Source organism: Megascapheus bottae, chromosome 12 (genome assembly GCF_031878675.1).
Source record: "Megascapheus bottae isolate mThoBot1 chromosome 12, mThoBot2.hap1, whole genome shotgun sequence".
Lineage (NCBI taxonomy): Eukaryota > Metazoa > Chordata > Mammalia > Rodentia > Geomyidae > Megascapheus > Megascapheus bottae.
This window is the reverse complement of record NC_143520.1, coordinates 10,254,019-10,274,659: the sequence shown is the minus strand read 5'-3', so window position 1 is coordinate 10,274,659 and position 20,641 is coordinate 10,254,019. Positions and strand designations below refer to the sequence as shown.

At 43.6% G+C, this 20,641-nt stretch overlaps 1 protein-coding gene across 2 annotated transcripts in view; it reads left to right on the top strand.

The window, feature by feature from the left end:
• The window catches only part of Rapgef4 (Rap guanine nucleotide exchange factor 4), a 303,371-nt gene that overhangs the window by 250,066 nt on the left and 32,664 nt on the right, over window positions 1–20,641 (top strand). For both annotated transcript variants that reach the window (XM_090342624.1, XM_090342623.1), the window contains 6 exons: window positions 11,582–11,732; window positions 15,882–15,970; window positions 16,675–16,705; window positions 17,217–17,295; window positions 18,543–18,689; window positions 19,869–19,966. In XM_090342624.1, the coding sequence (XP_090198750.1) occupies window positions 11,582–11,732; window positions 15,882–15,970; window positions 16,675–16,705; window positions 17,217–17,295; window positions 18,543–18,689; window positions 19,869–19,966 (595 nt within the window). The remainder of the gene's footprint in view (window positions 1–11,581; window positions 11,733–15,881; window positions 15,971–16,674; window positions 16,706–17,216; window positions 17,296–18,542; window positions 18,690–19,868; window positions 19,967–20,641) is intronic.

The window sequence follows — 20,641 nt, the reverse complement described above, 5'->3', positions numbered from 1 at the left end:
TGGTCATGGGACTTGGGCGCTGTCCCTGAGCTCTTCAGCTCAAAGCTATTGCCCTACTCCTTGAGCCACCACCCCACTTTGAGTTTTCTAGAGGTTAATTGGAGATAAGATTTTCATGGACTTTAGTGTCTGGGCTGACTTTGAACCGAGATCCTCAGATCTCAGCTTCCTGAGTAGCTAGGATTATAGGCATGAGCTACCACACCCAGCTTAAACATGACGAGTTGGGGGTTTTTTGCTTTTGTTTTTCTTCTGCCAGTCCTGGAGCTTGACCTTGGGGGCAGGGCCTGTCCTTGGACACTTTTTGATTAAGACTAGCACTCAAGGCTATGCCACTTGAGCCATAGCACCACTTCCAGCTTTTTCTGTGTATGTGGTTCCAGGGAATCAAACCCAAGGCTTCATGCATGCTAGGCGAGCATGCTACCACTAGGCCACACTCCCGGCCCTAGAGACTTTTTAGAACACAGCAAATTCGAAATGCCAGTAAGTACAGAGTATTCTGAGCAAGAAATGGGAGATGTGCTGAGAAATGGCCAGGAGCTCAGGAGCTCCTGGGAGCGCAGAGTGCATGGTAGTGCACAAACACAGGAGCAGCTTCCACTTCTGTTGATCTGGACAGTATCACCAAGTAAAATCCACAGATACAGCACCTCAGAAAAATTCTCCAGCATTTAAGAAATTTTCAGAAGATGGGTAGTCATAAGGCAGTGGGGAAGGTGCACTGAGTTCTTCACGTGTGTCAGACACGTGTGCTGCCTGTTCTCTCATTTCATGCTAAACCGTGATCCTGTGATGCTGGAGAGGAAACCAAGACTCTCGAAATGAACTTACAAAGATCATTGCCCTTACCTGAGGTGAGGGGTCTGGGGAATCCCAGGATATGGAGCTCTTGGTAGTCTAACCACAGAACTTGGCCTTGCATTCAGGGAAGGGGGAGACCTAGTGGCCAGTATATAGGATTGTCCCTCCAAAGGCAAGCAAGTAATAAAGAGGCCCCAGATTCTAGTGGGAAATCTGTAAAAGCTCTGAAGTCAGCTTTGTCTTCAAGTCCTGTGTGTTACAGGCTACATTACTCAGCAATTATCCTTAACTTCCTTAAACCCCCAGTGTTTAATCGGGGTAATTACATTTGCTCTACCCACTCACCTGGTTGTTGTAAAGATCAAATGAGGTTATGTGTGTGAAACTACATCAAAAGCCTTCAAGTCCCCTTGAAAATTTTGCTTTCTATGTACAGTCATGGGAGGACCTTGGCATTGTGTAGGCTTTGGCTTTGACCTTGGCATTGTGTGGGCTTTGGCTTTGTCGTCTGTGGCCAGATGACCCTCAAAGTTTGTTTCCAGCTGCAAGCACTGATCTTATATGCAAAGCAGGGTTGTTGTTTTCAGAAACATCAACATTGAAGAGTATCAGTTTGAATGTTGATAAGTGTTTTATAAATAGCTGCATAATTAGCATGTACTTACTGCAAAAAGTATACATAATATTTTATTCCCTGTTGCAAGCTGTAATGAATCTGCTGCTTCGACATCCTAGGAGGTTTTCACTTACTTTCCTTGTGATCATTTTAATACATGGAACCATTATTAGCTGAATTAAGAATAAGTAAATGAGCAGTTAAAAAATAGAGAAAAATTACAGGTGCCTGTGGTGAGTAAGATAATAACTAGGTAAAAATATATGAAATAATTACAGTGTTTGAACGGCAGAACCGGCATGAAGAAAATGACTCAATGCAATGTTAAGGCTGCTGTTGGCAGGGTGGGACAGCCGTCGTCTGCTCCCAGCCCTCGCCTGCCCTGAGCACAAGACCCCAGCTGCCCTGCCCAAGGAGTGGCTCCAGTCCACTGATCACAGTCTCTCTGTACTTGAAATACCCAGAAAGAAATTCAGGGTACACTGATACCTGATATTTGGGTAGTTGCATAGACTCACTCCACCTCATGACACTGAGTGCTTTGCAAACTAGAACTAGACTAGATCTCTGATCTGAATTTGATAACTTCACAAAAGATGATGCCATGTCATCTAGGAAAGATTTTAAAGGGTTTGAAAGGATACCTTTGAAGATTTGGGGGGAGGGGAGGGAAAGAGGATGAGGGGCTATATTGTATACGTGATGAAACTGTATGTGCGCCAGTCAGTCAACAAACAAGGCATTTGGCTTGTTCTTTTCTCTCAGTGTTTCTGTGTGCCTGTTCTTTGGCTAGAAACCCTGGAGATTTAGTCTCTTTAAAACCCAAGTCCTGTTCTCAAGGAAATCTTGGTTGGAAGCAGCAGCACTGGCTGGAATTTGAATGGCAGTATATGTGACAATGTGAGTTGGTTGTGGGGCCTTGTTTAACTAGTGGAGGAGGGGAGAGGGTTAGCGGATGGCCTATGCCAGGCCCAGCAGCTCCTGCCTCTGCCTCTCAGGATGGTCAGGTGGCAGCCATTGCTTTTTGATTTTCCACGTGCGCATTTGTCTGTTTTGAAAATTCCGCCACCCTCCCCACCCAAGCATTCATTTTTCTCCATCTTAGAACAATTTCAACAAACTTCTTCATCATGATCATCATCATCTTCTTGTTTTTTAGACAGGGTCTAGCTATGTAGCTTTCCCTGATCTAGAACTTGGGATCTTCCTGTTTCAGCCTCTCTAGTGGTTGGATTACAGGTGTACAAACCATTCTCAGCCCAAATAAACTTACAACTCACCTGAATCTGAAGCTGCTACACTATATATATATATACATATATATGTATATATATTCCTTAAAAGAGGAATATTAATATTAACATTAGACAACGTTCAACAGCCTGGACAGATAAAAAGAGTGTTGGAGTGTTGGGGAGGAATATATGAGAACTCGAGTTCTAGTTCCAAGAGTTCCATTCAGTTAAAAATATAGGAAGTAGTACTGTGGCTCCAGTGGTAGAGCACTAGCCTGGAGCTGGAGAGTTCAGGGACAATGCCCAGACCCAGAGTTCAAGTCTTATGACTGACCAAAAAAAAATACACACACACACACACACACACACATCACTATAGATCTTCTACAAACCCTGGGGAGATTGTAAGAACATTTTGCTCCTCTCTATGCTTGTAACCATTTCAAGCACAATCAATTGCACATAGTCTTCTTCATATCTCTTAAAAATCTGATTCAAAGTGGTAGAGCACTACCCTTGAGCTGAAGAATGTAGGGACAATACCCAGGCCTAGAGTTCAAGCCCCATGACCAACAAAAAAAATCTAATTCAAGAGTCTAGTGTGGTGGTACTTATCTGTAATCCCAGCTGCACAGGAAGTAGAGGTAAAAGGACAAAGGTTCAAAGCTAACCCAGGCAAAAACAAGACATCCTATCTGAAAACAACTAAAATCAAAAGGACTAGAGCGTGGCTCACCAGATAAACATGCCTAATAAACATGAAGCCCTGAGTTCACGACTTACTATAGAGCCTACCACCACCACAACAGTGAGAACATTCATTAGATAATTCAGAAAGAAAACAAAATCTTGCCTGTAGAGGGGCCTTGGGATTCAGCTATAAAAATCATATTAACCCCACCTCAATTCAGTAAATAAACATTTATATGGGGAAAGGGGAAATTGTGTGAAATAAAGTAGTAGTTTTCCCAGAGGGGAAACAATCCTTAGAGCAGCACTACCTATAATTTTAGCTATTTTGGAGACTGAGATCTGAAGATCTTGGTATCAAGCCAGCCCAGGCAGGAAAGTTTGTGAGACTCTTTACTCCAACTAAGCACAGAAAAGCCAGAAGCAGAGCTTGTGGCTTCTGTAGTAGAACACTGGCTTTGAGCAAAAAAGCTCAGGAACAGTATCCAGGCCCTGAGCTCAAGCCCCAAAGCGCCAAACTAACTAAATACATCCTTAGCATTCGTGTTAGAGGGAAGTGTCCCCTCTCCGTGTCTCTGGCTGTGGGTAGTCCTGTCTCCCAGGAGACTGTGAGATTGCTCATAGAGAATGGGGACATGCACACCTGCTTAGGTCTTTTTTGTGCTCAGCAGTTCTAGATAGCACAGAAGAAGAGGAGGGATGGGAGGAAGGGAAGGAGGAAGAGAATGGGGAGAGAGGAGAGAAGGGAGGAAGGGGAAGAGGAGGAGAAAAGAGAAAACACATCTTTCTTTCCCATTAGGCAAGTTGCCTAACATTGAGGCACCATTGGCACCAGGGTAGCATGGGAGAGGCAAGAGCCCTGTCTGCATTGGGAAACTTGCTGTTTACATAGAGAATAGCGTTGAGCCCATTTCCTCCTCAGTGCTTCATCTATAAATAGTCTCTCCTCAAGTTCTGTGGGTGCATGTGTGTGCTCACATGCATGCCCATGTATGCTACGTGTTGTGATCACATCAACAAAGGCATCCTATAAACTGGTACACTGAAATACATTCAAAACAATATTGCTTTAATCTGTCCAACTATGCATTCTCATTGTAGACAAACCTGTATTTCTACATGAGGAAAGAGGACAACGAAAGTCTTTGTCCTGATACACAGAGACACGGCAGATTTAAGGCTCTTATCCTGCTGCCCCCTGCATTACTCATCACTGTACCTCTGGCACTGCTATTCCAAAATGGAACACTGCATTTCCCCTTATATCCACTTCAAGACAAGCTGTGAAATGAGATTCATCTCCTCTGGATACCAGCCTAGGGTTTCAAACCACATTAGCGTCAGACAACTAGAAAAGACTTAGTGTTGAACAGAATGTAGGAGGTCAGCTACAGGGAAGCAGGCCCAGTGCATCACCATGACTTCCTCAAAGTCATCTCTTCATTATTTGAATTATTTCTTTACTCATGATTTATAAAACACTTGGGTTATTTTTTGAATAGTACATTCACTTAATTGAAAATACATTTGCTTCATAAAAACTCACATATCCTGTTTTCCAGTTACTAATCTAAATGTAGACTAAGGGCTCTAAATATACCAACTCAATAAACACCTCACTTCCTTTGCATGGTATGGTCATGTGCAAGTGACTCACACTCATGTTGCATGTGTCATGAACCATGGTTAAGATCCTAGTTTGTATAGGAATTTAGGCCACCATGAGATATTCTTTTGAAGATGGTGGTGATAGATCAGAACTGGTGCTTGCATATTTTTCAGTGTGGATCATGATGCCCAGGCATCTTCTCTGAGCTATAGAAAAGCAAAAAGAAGGAAAATGCCTAGAAGGAGGAGCCAAAATGGGGATCATGGTGGGACTCCCAGTGGCATCTGGGTGTTCACAGCAACTGGTTGAGAGAGTGAGGCTGGCCTAGCAGAGGCTCTACAACATCATCTACATAGATTACAGAATGTTAGTTGACTCTTACCAAGGCTCGTGTTCCCCAGACCACACCCATGCCCCACCTATTCTACCCATTTCTTCCTTGTTGGCTCCTGTGGCTCAGAAATAGCAGCAACAACAACAACAAAAAGATAGTACTTGATGTAAGTCAAGTTTTCACGTGTTTTAATCTATTTTCTGTTGCTGTGCTAGAATGTCAGACACTGGGTAATTTATAAAGAAAAAGAAAGATTATTTTGCTTCGCATTCTAGAGGCTGGAACTCCAAAGTCAGGTGGCCACAATCTGGCTCTTAGTGAGGATTCTTGCTACTCTATTCATGGCAGAAAGCAGAAGGGCATGTGAGCATGTGCAGAGGAGGGCAGGCAGTAGACCAAGGAGCCACCTTTATAGACTACCCTACGCTAATGAGAATCATTCCTTCCCAACAGAATGAATCCAGTCCCTCAAGGAAGGCATCCATACCCACACTGCTATGCTAAGGAATGAGGCTTAGGCCTCATTGGACTTTGATGAATATGAACTTTGATGAGGGCAAACCCTACTCAAACCACCTCCCCCACATAAGCACAAGTTACACAAAGCAACATGAAGAAGCAATGTGAAAAGGCGGCCTATGTTTATTCTGTTGTTTGTGGGTGGTGGTTTACCTTATGTTATTAAATGTGGCAGCTGAAAGGAAAGCTGGAACTGACTTCATTCTATCTCTTATTCCTTAGATGAATGGATGAAGGTCTGAAGCTGCTTATTAAGTAACTCACCAAGTGGTATTGCTAGGTGATGGTACAAAATAATGATTCTTTCTTTCTTTTCTTTCTTTCTTTCTTTCTTTCTTTCTTTCTTTCTTTCTTTCTTTCTTTCTTTCTTTCTTTCTTTGTTTCTTTTTGTCAGTTGTGGATCTTGAAATCTCAGCCTAGGCACTGTCCCTGAGCTCTTCACTTTAAGGCTATTGTTCTATTACTTGAGCCATAGTGCCACTTCCACAAAAGACTAATTCTTGAGAACTAAAATCCATGTTATACATGAGACAAGCAAGAGACCAAAGGGTTAATCAGAGCAGAAATAATTCTCACATCAAGTGATCTTTCTTCCTTTTTTTATTGTAGACTCAGAGAATTGTAGCAATACAGGTTGGGCAATTTTCTGTTTTTATGAATCTCCTGCTCAATCTATGAAAGCCATTTTGTAACACATTTACATGCAGTAAACCTTTGCTTTAAGGTTCTGTCATTTACCTTGATCATGATTATTTACTGTGCTTTTAGAAAGGCCCTGTACTGGACTCTCACAGCACTGCCAAGGCAGCTTACTATGGTGCCTTTTTAGTAAGTCATGGTTGTAAGCTAAGAGATGGCTGGTCTTGCAACTAGCTAGCTATGAGGCGCAGGAAGGTTGCATAATGGGAACAAAAGTAGCTGAATTCAGGAGTTGAAACCAGTTCTACTTTCTTGCGATGTAATCTTGATATTTTCTAGTGTTGTCATGTCAGTTTGGCCACTTGTAGACAAGAAACAGCATTTCTATCATAGGACTATGGAGCTGAGCTTAACCAGCCAAGGTATCTTGTATGTGAGTCACAGTATAGATTTAAATCCTAAGTCATTTCATGAACTAATTGTCTATAATAAGAACTACTATAAATTGTGTGAAAGGAATGGCATAGTTAACCTAACATGCTTATTGAGTACCTACTATGTCTTCCTTACTGTACTCTATGCCAGAGTGCAACCAGGAGCATAATCAATCATTTAAATATTTGTTCAATTCATGAATAATCAAAATGTCTAAAGTTACTGTGCTAGGTGTAAGACAAATGATACACCATCCCAATCCTCAAGTCAATTATAATTAATCAGTCAGCTAGGGATTAGGGGCTCATGCTTATAACGCGAGCTACTCAAAAGGCTAACGTGAGGATAAGAGTTTGAAGCTCATCTGGGCAGATAAATCCATGAGACTCTTATCTCCAATTAACCAGCAAGCAGAGGAAGATGGCACCGAGACAATAGGGACACTGCCTAGCTCTCTCCCACAAAAAGAGAGAACCAGGGAATCCCACAAGCCAACTACCTTAAGAAATCCACAACAACAAACTCAAGAAGCAACGGAGAAGGACACAAACCGGAAAATAAATCCAGATAAAGCTCACATCCAACTTTCTCAAAGAATTCGAAACACGAGGACCCCTCCCCCACCCCTCGCTGCCGGCTCCAAGCCAGCCCTGCCTGGACCACCACAGAAACCAGCATAGACTGGGCCAGCAAGCGGCAGAAGCCCAGACACGGAACACAGGCGGCGTCTGAGATCCGAGGGGAGTGAATGATTTTCTAACACCGCAGAGCTCACAGCCAAATGCAGAGGAGTGAGTAGCCCAGCGGGTAGCCCAGCGGGTCCCCAAAACCATCAGGAAAGCAGAGCTGGTGGCAAGCTATAGAACTTAGACCCTTCCACCCCACCCGAGAAAGACTGGCAAGGACAGGGGGACAAGGAATTTAGAATCCTGTCCCTTCCCTCAACAGCCCCCTCCCCCAGGCCATTGACTGGAGACTGACAGGCGGGCAGGCGCTAAGACCTTGCACCTCACCAAAGGGGGCTGAGGTGTCCCTGCTATCACCCGCCCAATAGGTTCCTCTCCCAGGCCATAGATCGGAGACTGACAGGCGGGCGAGTGCTAAGACCCAGCACCCCACCAAAGGGGGCAGAGGTGACCCAGCTCACCTGCCCAACAGGTTCCTCTCCCAGGGCACTGGATCTGGAGAGTGGGGGTCGCTGAGACCCTGCCTTCCAACAGCGGGTGGGGTGTGCGGGAGTCTAGGAGCCAGCATCTGTCCCACTCAAGTCTTGAGCCGGGCATCCTCCAGCTGGGAATCCCTAGCAAGACAACACTAAGGGGCCCCCCACAGTCACAGACTCCTGGCCAAGGCGGAGGAAACACAGCAGGGAACTAAAGGGCAGACCAGTAGCCAAGCTCACCTTCTGAGAATCAGAAAGGTGTGGCTCCGCCCTTGGAGCCCATGTCCTCGGCTGGGCCCCACCCTTGGGAACAGAGAAGACACCAGCTGGCCTATGTGAGAGCCCCTGGAAACAGCAGACCCTTGGCTGGGGGCCCACCCCTGGAAATAGTGAAGGAAAACCAACCATCCACCCAGCCCGCTGAGACTAAAGCATGCAGACCCATCCCACGGCCCACTGTGAGGCCACTGGTTGGGCTGAGAGCTAGTCATGCAGTAGCACACAGCCTCTGGGAACAGGCCAAACACCCGCAAAAACTGCAGACTCAGACCCAGTCAGCAGAGGAATCAATTTGGCCGAGAACCACAGGTATTCACATATTCCCAGAACCACTGGTCCCAATCCAAGTAAAGACCGCCACCTACCAACCACAGAACGAAGTACAATAGTTCTTGATGCCTAGGAGAGCACAAAGACAAATTACAACATACATAAATAATCAAAGTCCCACACAAAGCCCAAAAGGAAACAAGAGCGAAGGGACGAGAGAGATGTCACCATCCCAAGAAATGACACCTGAAGAGACACGAAATATGACTCAAATCAAGGAGATGATTTTGGAAATGACTAAAGAAATTAAGGGTGAATTCCAAAAACATAAGCAAGAAATTTCCAAGGAACTCTTCGAATTCAAAAGAGAAGTGGAGGAAAAGTTCAATACCCTCTCAGCAGACATGATCAGCTGAATGTCCACACTTAAAGCAAAAATGGAGGCATTAAGCAGCAGATTGACTGAGATGGAGAATAGAACATCAGGAATGGAAGATAAAACACAAAAGCTGGAACAGAGAATCGCCACCTTGGAAAAATCAGTCAGAATCCACCAGAGAAAACTCCAGGACCTGGCAGATGCAGCAAAGAAGTCTAATCTTCATATAGTAGGGATTGATGAGGGCGCAGAATTTTAGGACAAAGGAATGCAACCCTTACTCACCAAAATCATAGCAGAGAACTTCCCCAACCTCAAAAGGGAAAATACATTATTGAAGGTTTCAGGACTCCAAACAGGCAAGATCCTAGAAGAAACTCATCTAGACATATCATAGTAAAGACACTGGACCCGAATACCAAGGAATTGATTTTTTTTTTTTTGCCAGTCCTGGGCTTGAGCTCAGGGTCTGAGCACTGTCCTTGGACTTTCTCAAGGCTAGAGCTCTACCACTTGAGCCTCAGCACCACTTCCGGCTTTTTTCTATGTATGTGGTACATACATAGGCAAGCACATTAACCACTAGGCCAAACTCCTGGCCCTGGAATTGATCTTAAATGCTGCAAAAACAAAGAAAGAGCTATACTACAGTGTGAAAAAAATTCGAATTACAACAGAACTCTCCACGCAAACCCTAAATGCAAGAAAAGCTTGGAAAAACATCATTGATGTCCTGAAGACCAATAACTGCCAACCTAGACTGATATATCCAGCAAAACTAGCATTTACATTTGAGGGAGAAACAAGAATATTTCACTCCAAAGAGAAGTTTTATGAGTATGTGCACACTAAACCAGCATTACAAAAAATATTAATTAATCGAGAACAAATTGTAGAACATCAAGAACCCCCATCAAGAAGCGAATATCTATAATTCACTAAACACAAAAGGGGGGAAAAAAGAGAGAGAAAGAAACTTAGAAGTAAAAATAAATAATGACAATGGACACTGACCACTTCTCCATAATTTCCCTAAATGTGAACGGGCTGAACAATCCAATCGAAAGACACAGAGCAGCAGACTGGATTAAGAAACACCACCCATCCATATGTTGCCTCCAAGAGACCCACCTCATTGCCAAAGACAGAAACAAATTCCAAGTGAAAGGATGGAAATGTATTTTCCACTCCAATGCACCATGCAAAAAAGCAGGAGTAGCCATCTTAATCTCCGACAAAATTAACTTCTCAGTAAAATCAGTACATAAAGATAGAGACGGCCATTATATATTAGTAAAGGGTACAATCCATGCCCATAATATTACAGTTATAAATATTTACTACTCCAACATGGGAGCACCCAAATTTGTCAAACAAACTCTCTTAGAATTACAGAACAAGATAGACTCAAACACAAGCATAGTGGGAGACCTCAATACACCACTCTCAACAAACAACAGGTCAATTCAACAAAAGTTAAGCAAAGACACCATCGACTTAAACAACACCATAGCCCAGCTGCGCTTAACAGATATACACAGAGTCTTCCACCCAACAGGGAAACTTTTTACATTTTTCTCAGCAGCACATGGAACACACTCCAAAATTGATCATATAATATTTCAAACAGAAAACTTAAGCAGATACAAGAGGACTGATATAATCCCATGCATTCTATCAGACCACAGTGGAGTCAGACTAATCCTGAACAATGCAGTCAAAGTCAAAAAACATTCAATCACTTGGAAGCTGAACAACACACTTCTGAATAACTCCTGGGTTACAAATCAGATCAGAAATGAAATTAAAAACTTCCAATTAACCAGCAAAGTGTCAGAACTGGATGTATTGCTCAAGTGGTAGAGTGATAGCCATGAGTGAAAAATCTAAGTGAGAACACAATGTTCTAAGTTTAAGCCCCAGAAGTAGCACATCTGCAGCCACACACGCACACAAATACACATGCCCCCCCCCACAAAAGACCAGCCATTAATGCATGAATTGCTAATGAAATAGGTTGGGATCCTAGAAAAGAGAAAATTCTGTGGAGGGAAGAGTGACTAAGGCTCACAGACCTGATTGGGCTGGAACCTTTCTCTCCCCAAATTGGAGTGCGTTTCTCTGCCATCGGCCTTTCTTGATCTTGATGCATTCAGTACTAGTGTGGTCTCAGTAGGACAAGATGCCTACTTAAAATGATTTATCCAAAATTCATATAGTGAAGGGAATTATAGACATGTGGCAGAATTATGGAGCCCAACAAGAGGTGATAAGGCCCCCAAAATGAGACACAAGCAAATGACATCACCTCCCCCTCCACCAAAGAGGTAGTATGCTGATAGATATCCTGAAGTAGTATGCTGGTAGATATCCTGAGGATCCTTGAGGGCATGGACGTCCATATCAGCAGGAGCTACCAAGGATCTTACGCTTTGGACATTGATGCTTTGTGTGGGGTTTTATGTGGGATTTTCTTGGAGGCCCAAGACAGAAATTCCATCCATCTAAAGCTGGGACCTGTCACTTTCTGCCTCTGCGAGGAGCACAGTGAAATGAGTGTGCAGTGATTGAGTATACAATGATAGAGTCTCTTCCTTGACTCCTTGGCACTTACCACGCACAGCCTTCTCAAGGTACAGAACAGGAGAAAATGGATTATGCCCTCAACAATAAGAGACGAGTCATCCGCCTGGTTCTGCAGTGGGCCACCACCTACGGAGATCTCCTACAAGAGGACGACGTGGCCATGGCTTTCCTGGAGGTATGTGAGTTTGTCCCCTTGTCCCACCATGCATGGCTGCATGGAAACTTCCCTAGACAAAGTGGAGTTGCCAGTTGTAGAGTTTGGGAACCCATCCATTCATCAGAGGGGTATCGGAAAGACATTGCTGGGTACCGGTGGCTCATGCCTGTCATCCCAGCTATGTAGGAGGCTGAGGCTGGGGGTAATCAAAGTTGCAAGCCAGTCTCAGGTGGAAAAGTCCAGGAGACTCCATCTCAACAGAAGAAGCAGGGTGGGCGATAGTACATAGGTGTCATGTCAGTGATGACAAGAAGCCTAAAGTAGGTGGATTGCAGTTCAGGCATGAGCCTGGGCAGGAAACATGATTATCTCTCAAAAAAATAACTAGCACACTCCCCAAATGACTAGAGACATGATTCAGTAGTAGAGAACCTGCCTAGCAAGCAAAAGGCCCTAAGTTCAAACCTCAGTACTTCCAAAGAAATAAAACCACCATCCGTATCCTGCCACTGTAATTCAGTAAGTATTTGGATGCCTTTGTGTATTCTATTCTTTGTTTTATTCATTTGTTGTGGCATTAGTACCCATCATTTACAGTCTGCTCTTTCTACTTTATGTAAGTATTTTTCCATATCACTGGTCTTAGTGATAGGAATTTCTAATGACTATCCCATAGCTATGCCACAGACAGGTTTACTTGTGCCCATATTGTTGAATCATTTTATGTTTTCACCTTACTAAAATGATTGTGATGTGAACCTTGCTGTGCAACTAGAGCCATCTTGTCTCTTGGTGATGTCCCCAGAACAAGCTAGAGGTGTTTGGGGATTTTTTTTTTAATACTTTTTTCTTTGTTGTAAAGGTGATGAACTGGGGATAACAGTTACCAAAGTAAGGTAATGAGTGCATTTCTTTTCAAACACTGCTACCCTCTAGAGGTGTTTTTGAATGGAGGAAACAGATTATCTTTTGGAGGAATTATTAATACCAGAGAGCTAGAGCAGTAGGGTAATTCTGAAGGCATATTGTTTACATAGCAAACATTCCTTCCAGCTCAACTGCCTTCTTCCTCTCCATGACTGTGTTCTATCCTTTTTAATCCTAGATTCCAGATTCCCCCAATTAGCCCTATGTGTTTGTTGGGGTGGGGGGAGGGTCCAAGACCTCCAGTGGAGGCCTGAACTGTAAATAATACTCAACTTTATAGTGACTGTTTCTCAACACATACATACCTGTGATAAAGGCAATTTATAAGTGAAGGACAGTAAGAGATGAGCAACAACAATAATTATAACAATATATTGTTCTAAGATTTTTATAATGTATAAATTATTTCTTTCTAGACTTTTCTATTTAATATTTCCAGACTACAGTTGATAGTGGGTACTGCAATAACACAGTTGAGGAGAGCTCTCCTCCCTGTCCTGTACAAACCACTTCCCCCTGTGCAAGCAGAAGGCAGTGTAGCTTCTGTTTCAGTTGTTTTTTGTTTTGTTTTGTCTTGGCTTGTTTTGTTTTGTTTTGCCAGTCCTGGGGCTTGAACTCAGGGCCTGAGCACTGTCCTTGAGCTTTTGCTCAAGGCCAGCATTCTACTACTTTACCCACAACACTGCTTTGGTTTTTCCTGTGTATGATACTGAGGAAGTGAGCTCAAGACTTTGTGCATGTTAGGCAAATACACCGCCACTAAGCCACATTCCCAGCCTTATTTCAGATTTTTTTTCTTTGTTTTAAATTTCTTTGGCAGTACTTAAGTTTAAACTTGAGAGAATTAAGCTTGCTGGGCTGGCACAGTACCACTGAACCATACCTCCAGCTCTGTTTTTCACTATTGTGTTTTTTCCATACAAAGTCTCATTTCCCATCGGGGCACTTACCTGAACCATGATGCCCTCATCTCTGGGATAACAGGAATGCCTGTGCATCTACCTTCCCGCTGTGGAAATAGTCTTGTGGACCTTTTTGCCTGGGCTGACTTAGTACCTCAGTCAGGTATGGGTTAAGAAGGATCTTGTGAACTTTTCTGCTCAGGCTGGCCTTGAACCCTGATCCTCCCCAGCCTCCAAAGTAGTGAGGGTCACAGGTGTGAGCCACCAGCACCCAGCTTGTGTTTCAGTCTTACAGTCTGTGTGCTCTGAGATGACGTTTCCTAAAGAACATGTTCCTTCCCTCCTCCTTAATCATGTCATTTCAAGTGGGAGGAGAAGGGCTGAAGAATCCCTCCAGGCTCTGAGGCAAAGTATTCGGGAAATGTAAGGTACATAGTGACTCAGGGTCACATGTTGAACATTGAGCATAAGGTCATTTTCTGGGTGGTGAAACCAGCAGTGCCATGGTATTCATGGTCTGCTGCAGAGTGATGTGGGGCACAGCTGCTGCTGCTGGTCGCTTAGACCACTCCCCAGAAGTCAGCAAAGAGCCTCGGGCCAGGAGTACTAACTCAGCAAAGTATGAGAGGCCATACCTCCATTGTACCCCAGTTAACCACTATAGTGGTAAATATTGAACAAACAACAAATACTAAAATAACATTAAAAATAAGGGCTAATTGGGGCCGAGAGTTTGCCCTAGTGGTAGAGTGCTTGCCTAGCATGCACGAAGACCCAAGTTCGATTCCTTAGTACCACATGCATAGAAAAAGCCAGAAATGGTGCTCTGGCTCAAGTGGCAGGGTGCTAGCCTTGAGGAAGAACCCAAGGACAATGCCCAGCCCCAAGTTCAAGCCCAGGACTGGCAAAAAAAAAGTGCTCAAATTTTACTATAGCCAGGTATCCATGATTCCCATTTACAATCCTTGTACTTAGGAAGCTGAGTTTTGGGGATGCAGGTTGAAAGCTAGCCCAGGCAAGAAAGTTCATGAGACTTTTATCTCCACTTAGCCACCAGAATAGCCAGAAGCATAGCTATGGATCCCCTGGTAGAATGCTAGCTTTGAATACTAAAGTTTAGGGACAGTGTTTAAGTACTGAGTTCAAGCCTAAGAACTGGCACAAATTTTCCCTAGAAAATTGAGGTTAATAAAACACTGCTATTGTCAGTGGCTCACTTCTGCCCTCCCTTGCAACTGCAGAGGAGATAGAAATGGGGTTGATCTCAGTCACAGGAAAACCTACACATAAAGATCGTGAAATCCTCCCATCTCAACAGGAAAAAAAAATGGGTGTAGTGGTACATAGCGTTAGTAATAAATGGGTGTAGTGGTACATAGCTGTAGTAATAGTTACAGCAAGAAGTATGAAGAGGAGAATCATGATCCAAACAAAGCTTGAGTTCAAGCCCAAGTATTGCCAAAAAGTATTGTTAAAGTGTAGACTATAAAAATGAGCTGTACCAAATCATTCATTACATTTCCTGGCATATAAATATCACACAAAGAATATTTACAGCTTAAAATATTTTGTTTTAGTAAAACGTATCCAACATAAATTTACTATTTAGCCAGGGGTGTGTGTGTGTGTGTGTGTGTGTGTGTGTGTGTGTGTGTGTGTGTGTGTGTGTGTACGCATGCATGTGCATTTGCCTGCATATGCAAGTCTTGGGGCTTAAACCCAGAGCGCAGGCACAGTCCTTGAGGGTCTTTTTGCCCAAGACTGGTGCTCTACCACTTATGCCACAGCTCTACTTCTGGCTTTTTGCTGGTTAATTAGAGATAAAAGTCTCTCAAGATCTGTCTGCCTGTGTTAGTTTCGAACTTGGATCATCAAAATCCAGTCTCTTGAGTAGCTAGGGTTATAGGCATGAGCCACCAGTGCCTTGTCCATTGAGCCATTTTTTAGTATACAGTTTGGTAACACTCTTGTTTTTTTTTATGGGTCACGGGGTTTGAACATGGCCTGGGTGCTGTCCCTGAGCTCTTCAGCTCTAGGCTACTGACCTACCCTAGAGCCAAGCCCCACTTCCCATTTTTTAGAGGTTAGTTGGAGATAAGAGTCTCGGGTCCTTTTGTGCCCAGGCTGGCTTTGAACCTTGATCCTCAGACCTCAGCCTTCCACACCAGATGTGAGCCTCCGCGTCATTTTCTTGCAGTGTTTTACCATCAACAACCTTAAGTGATGGTCTGGGGCTGCTTATACAAATGAGGTAGAACCCTGTGCTTCTGTTGCTCTCTGTGGAAGCATGCAACCTTTGAGATTCTTGTTAAAAGCTTGTGACCTTTGCCAATTACAGGAGTTTTATGTGTCTGTATCAGACGATGCCCGGATGATTTCTGCCCTCAAGGACCAACTGCCAGAGTTGGAGAAGATTGTGAAGCAAATGTAAGGAAGGGCTAGATTTTGGGTGTGCTCTCACAAGGAAATCTCTGCCTTGCCATCAAAACAGCTTCCCTAAAGTCTTCCAACAAAAAAAAAACGCATCAGAGCAGGTCTTTTAATGGCTGGCCACACAGGGTTCTAATTTGTTCAGTGGGCCTGATGCACAGAAATACCTAGAACCATGATTGACTGTCTTCCATACCGAAGAAGTGCCAAGAGAAAGGCTGGGAAAGGAGAGACCCTCCTTTGGGCAGCCAGGTGCATAAAGTTACATTCCTTGGGTGCAAAGTAAGAGCCCAGCCAATAATACAGTCAACGTCATTTCCAGGAAGTTTCTCCTTGACTTTCTCTTGTCAGAGCTGTGGATGGTAAATAGTCGTGTTCTCTCCACGCAAACTGAGGATTTTCCTTGCTGTTATTTGAGCTGTTATTAAATAGATGAGCAAGCACATTGAGTTAGACTTGGACATCTAGGAATCCTGGCTTTTTGCATATGTTCTGCCTGGGATTCATCTGTGACAGAGCTGGTGTCTTTATTGCCTTTTTGTGCTTGATCTTTTGGCGCTGACATGGGGAGAACCCCAATTGCTTCCCAAAGATATTCTGTAATTTCATCTTCTAATGTAAGATTAAAATTACATACAAATAGAGCATCCTAAAATAATAATAGTGATGATATTAAATAATGTGCTTCTCTATTCTCATAGCTCAGAAGATGCAAAGGCTCCACAAAAGAAGGTAAGACATTGCCTTGTACATTCTCACTGCCTGTGCCTTGCAGAATTATGGTGCCTATAAAAGTGGTATCATTTTCTTTGTGTGTATGTGTGTGTGTGTATGTGTGTGTGTATGTGTATGTGTCTCCACACACACATGCACACACGCGCACATACACACATAACCCCCAATACTGAGGGCCTGGGCATTGTCCCTTAATTTTTTTTTTTTTTGCTAAAGGCTGGTACTCTACCTCAGAAGCCACGTTTCCAGTTTTTTGCTATTCAATTGGAGACAAGAGCCTCACAGACTTTTCTGCCCAAGCTGGCTTTGAACCTCTATCCTCAGATCTTAGTTTTCTAAGTAGCTAGGATTGTAGGCATGAGCCACTGGCACAATTATCAAGTGATATCTTTTTGTATAGGGGGAATCTATTTCTTGGCTCTGCTGCTTTCCTGAGATGCATGTTGTGTGAGTGGCTGGCCTCTACTGGTAAGCTCCTGTTCCATCACTGTGATCATGTTCTTTACAGCACAGAGTTCTTTTGCAACAGTTCAACACAGGGGATGAGAGGTCCCAGAAGCGCCAGCCGATCCGCGGCTCTGATGAGGGTGAGAATTCTCTTCTAATGCATACAAAGCCCTTTTACCTGCTGATTCTTTATATCCTCCAAGTCTTATGCCCCAGCTGACATGTTTAGCCATACTTCTCCTCCCATGCTTCAGCACTGTCACTCTCCTTTAAGGAAATATGGATTCTCTTGACTGGGGGAGGGAGGGGTGCATGGGTCCTGACTCAAGGCTCCCATCTTTGGGACGAGCCAAAGGGAAGGCATCTGGGAGAAGGTGAGACACTTGCAGAGTAGGATTCCTGCCTAGCAAGAGCACTGTGGCCTGAGCACACACAGCCTCCCCGAGCAGCCTTCTGACATTTGTTATTTGCTTGCCTGAGAGTTTTCTAATTGTAAATGTTCATAAGCATGATAGAATTTTAACCACAAATGAATCTTGTCATCTAAGAATACCTCAAGGTCTGGAGTTTAGCATAGTGGTAGAGTGCTTGCCTAGCATGCACAAAGACCCCAGTTTGATTCCTCACTACCACATATACATAGAAAAAGCCAGAAATGGTGCTGTGGCTCAAGTGGTAGAGCTCTAGCCTTGAGAAATCGCAAGGACAGGGCTCAGGCCCTGAATTCAAGGCCTAGGACTGGCAAGCAATAAATAAATAAATAAAATACTCAAAAAAAAAGAATACCTCAAAACCTAAGCATTACAGCAGCAGGGTTGTGTTCAGGATCCTTGGGTTCAGAAATGAGCTTCTGGGTACCATTCTCCAGTCCAATGAGCTAAGTGTATTTGAGCTGCATGGCTGTCCCCAGTGCAACAAGATGAGTGGAATAAGATGAGTAGGTGGATAAGGTGGGAACAGTGCATTCAGGAGGTGTTAGTGTAGGTGTGGGCTGCCGTAATCTGGTAATAAGCTTACAATATGACACTTGGTTGATTATCAAAGAAATACCAGGGAGAAAGGCAAATCCAGAATACCAGTTGAACATACTTCTCATTTTTTCCCATGTCCTATTTGTGGGCTTCTCACAAATAACTGTGCTTTTTTTCTTTTGCGGGGGGACGGGTAATGGAGAGTGCCTGCCATCTATGTTCCCATTCTTAAACCAATGCCAAGGAAAACATGACTGGTTGTGGACAGACATAGGTGTAGATGCCTGCAATAAATGCAACAGTAAGGATAGTGAGCTCATGCAAAAGTGTGGCAATGTCTAAATATTTCGCATAGCTTCTGGTTTTCTGAGAACTCTAAAGACTACTTTCCTTCCTGATTAACTGTCCCTGTGTAGTTTTGTTTAAGGTCTACTGCATGGACCACACCTATACCACCATTCGGGTACCCGTGGCTGCCTCAGTTAAAGAAGTCATCTGTGCTGTTGCTGATAAGCTGGGCTCTGGGGAAAGTCTGAGCATCGTCAAGATGAGCTCTGGGGGAGGTAACAGCCTTCATTACTATCTGGACCTTTGGCAGAATGGGACATCTGAGCAGGAACCACTCAGGGAGTTAGTGTGGCCATTCCAAGCCAACCAGATGGATGACATGGCAGGGTGGGAGAGTTAGAGACATCAGGAAACTCAGTTTCCCCATGATGACTGCACAGCCATTTGATGGTTTCTTCCTTTTTGTCCTAAGTATTCCAAATGACTCCACTGATGTGCGATTTTTAAATGCATGTTGGATTTTCAAGGCTGAAAATAGTTTTGTGGACGCTAGCTAGGACTGGGCTTGAACTCAGGCATTGCACACTGCTTTGGCTTTTTTTAGTTAAGGCTGGTACTCTATCATTTGAGCCATTCCTCCCCTTCCAGCTTTTTGCTGGTTAATTGGAGATAAAAGTCTCACTGACTGCTAGCCCAGGGCTAGCTTCAAAGCAGGCTCCTTAGAACGCAGCCTCCTGAACAGGTAGAATTACAGGTCTGAACACCAGAAGCTCCTTTGGAATGTTTCTCTTCTTTCTGTGGTTTTTTTAAAAGTATTCTCAGTGTCTGATATTTATTTATTAAATATTTATAAAGTAATCTGATTTTTCAAATGTAGACAGAGACTTAATACTTCTGTCAACAACAGTCCTGCAGGTCTGAACTACCCTCTAAGTTTTATAAAAGTGATCTTTCTCTCAGTTCAAAGCAGCCCAGGGAAGGAAGCCCATGGCACTCTTATCTTCACTTGCTCATGTGGTAGGGCAATAGCCTTGAGTTGAAGGGCTCAGGGACAATACCCAGACCTGAAGTTCAAGCCCCATGACCGGAAAAAAAAAGTAATCTTTCTATATCCAGAGTGCTGTGTAGTTAGGTTATCTAGCAACTTGTTTATCTAAACTGCCAGTACAGTTTCCTAGATAATTATGGTTGCACAGAGAACTGGGTGAATTATCCCTAGGATGTTCCCCTCCTTGTTGTGTGGTCCTTTCTGATGGCATCTTGAGTGTTGTGTGTCTGGGTAAAAGTTGTGTTCTTTTTATTCAGTGGGTCCCCTCAGTCCTGTATTTTCTGCAGTGGCTCTGCTCTGCATGTTCTGGTAATTCACCAAGCTGGTAATTTGTTGGTGTGATTAGGGCCGTGCAGTCAATCTCAAATGTACTTAATAGGCAATCTCATGCTTTTTATGTTCACAGAAAAGGTGCTGCTCAAACCTAATGATGTCTCGGTATTTACAACGCTCACCATTAATGGACGCCTGTTTGCTTGCCCGCGAGAGCAATTCGATTCCTTGGTAGGTGGGTGTGGATGGCCTCCTCAGAGCGCCGTCTGCAATCAGGAAAACTAGTCTGCAGCTTCATTTCACACTCGCTTTGAAGCTGGTTGCTAAAGCATCTTGAATACTGCCTGGCTTGCGCTGCACTATGAAGCTGAGCCTTAGGTGTTCACTGGAAAGTCTCTGAGCTTAGATTTCTCTCTCTCTCTCTTTTTTTAAAAAAAATTCATTGTTGGAGTAATGGATAGAGGGGGTGCAATTTCATTTGTTAGATAGTGGGTACATTACTTCTCACACTAGTTTTCTCTCCTGGGGGAATTAGCCAGTAGTACCACCCCTGGCATCTCACGACTCAGTTGTAATTCAACCCACCAAAGTGTCCCCAGATGAGATATCGCTAGAAAAATTTACTTCTTAGGCCAGGGTGGAAATAATCTTAGTTTTCCAAGCAAGGCATTACTACATATTAGACTCGTTTTATCCCACGGCAGTAAAGATTTGTCTTCTTCAGACTTGAGTTGGGTTTCTCTCATCAAGATCTTGGTTTCTGGTTAAAAGATACTCTTGTTTCTTTTTCTTTATCTGCCAGTGCTGGACTTGAGGTCAGAGCCCAGGCACTGTTCTTGGGTTTCCTCAAGGTTAGAGAAGTCTAGCACTTAAGTCAGAGCACAACTTCCAGCTTTTTCTATATAT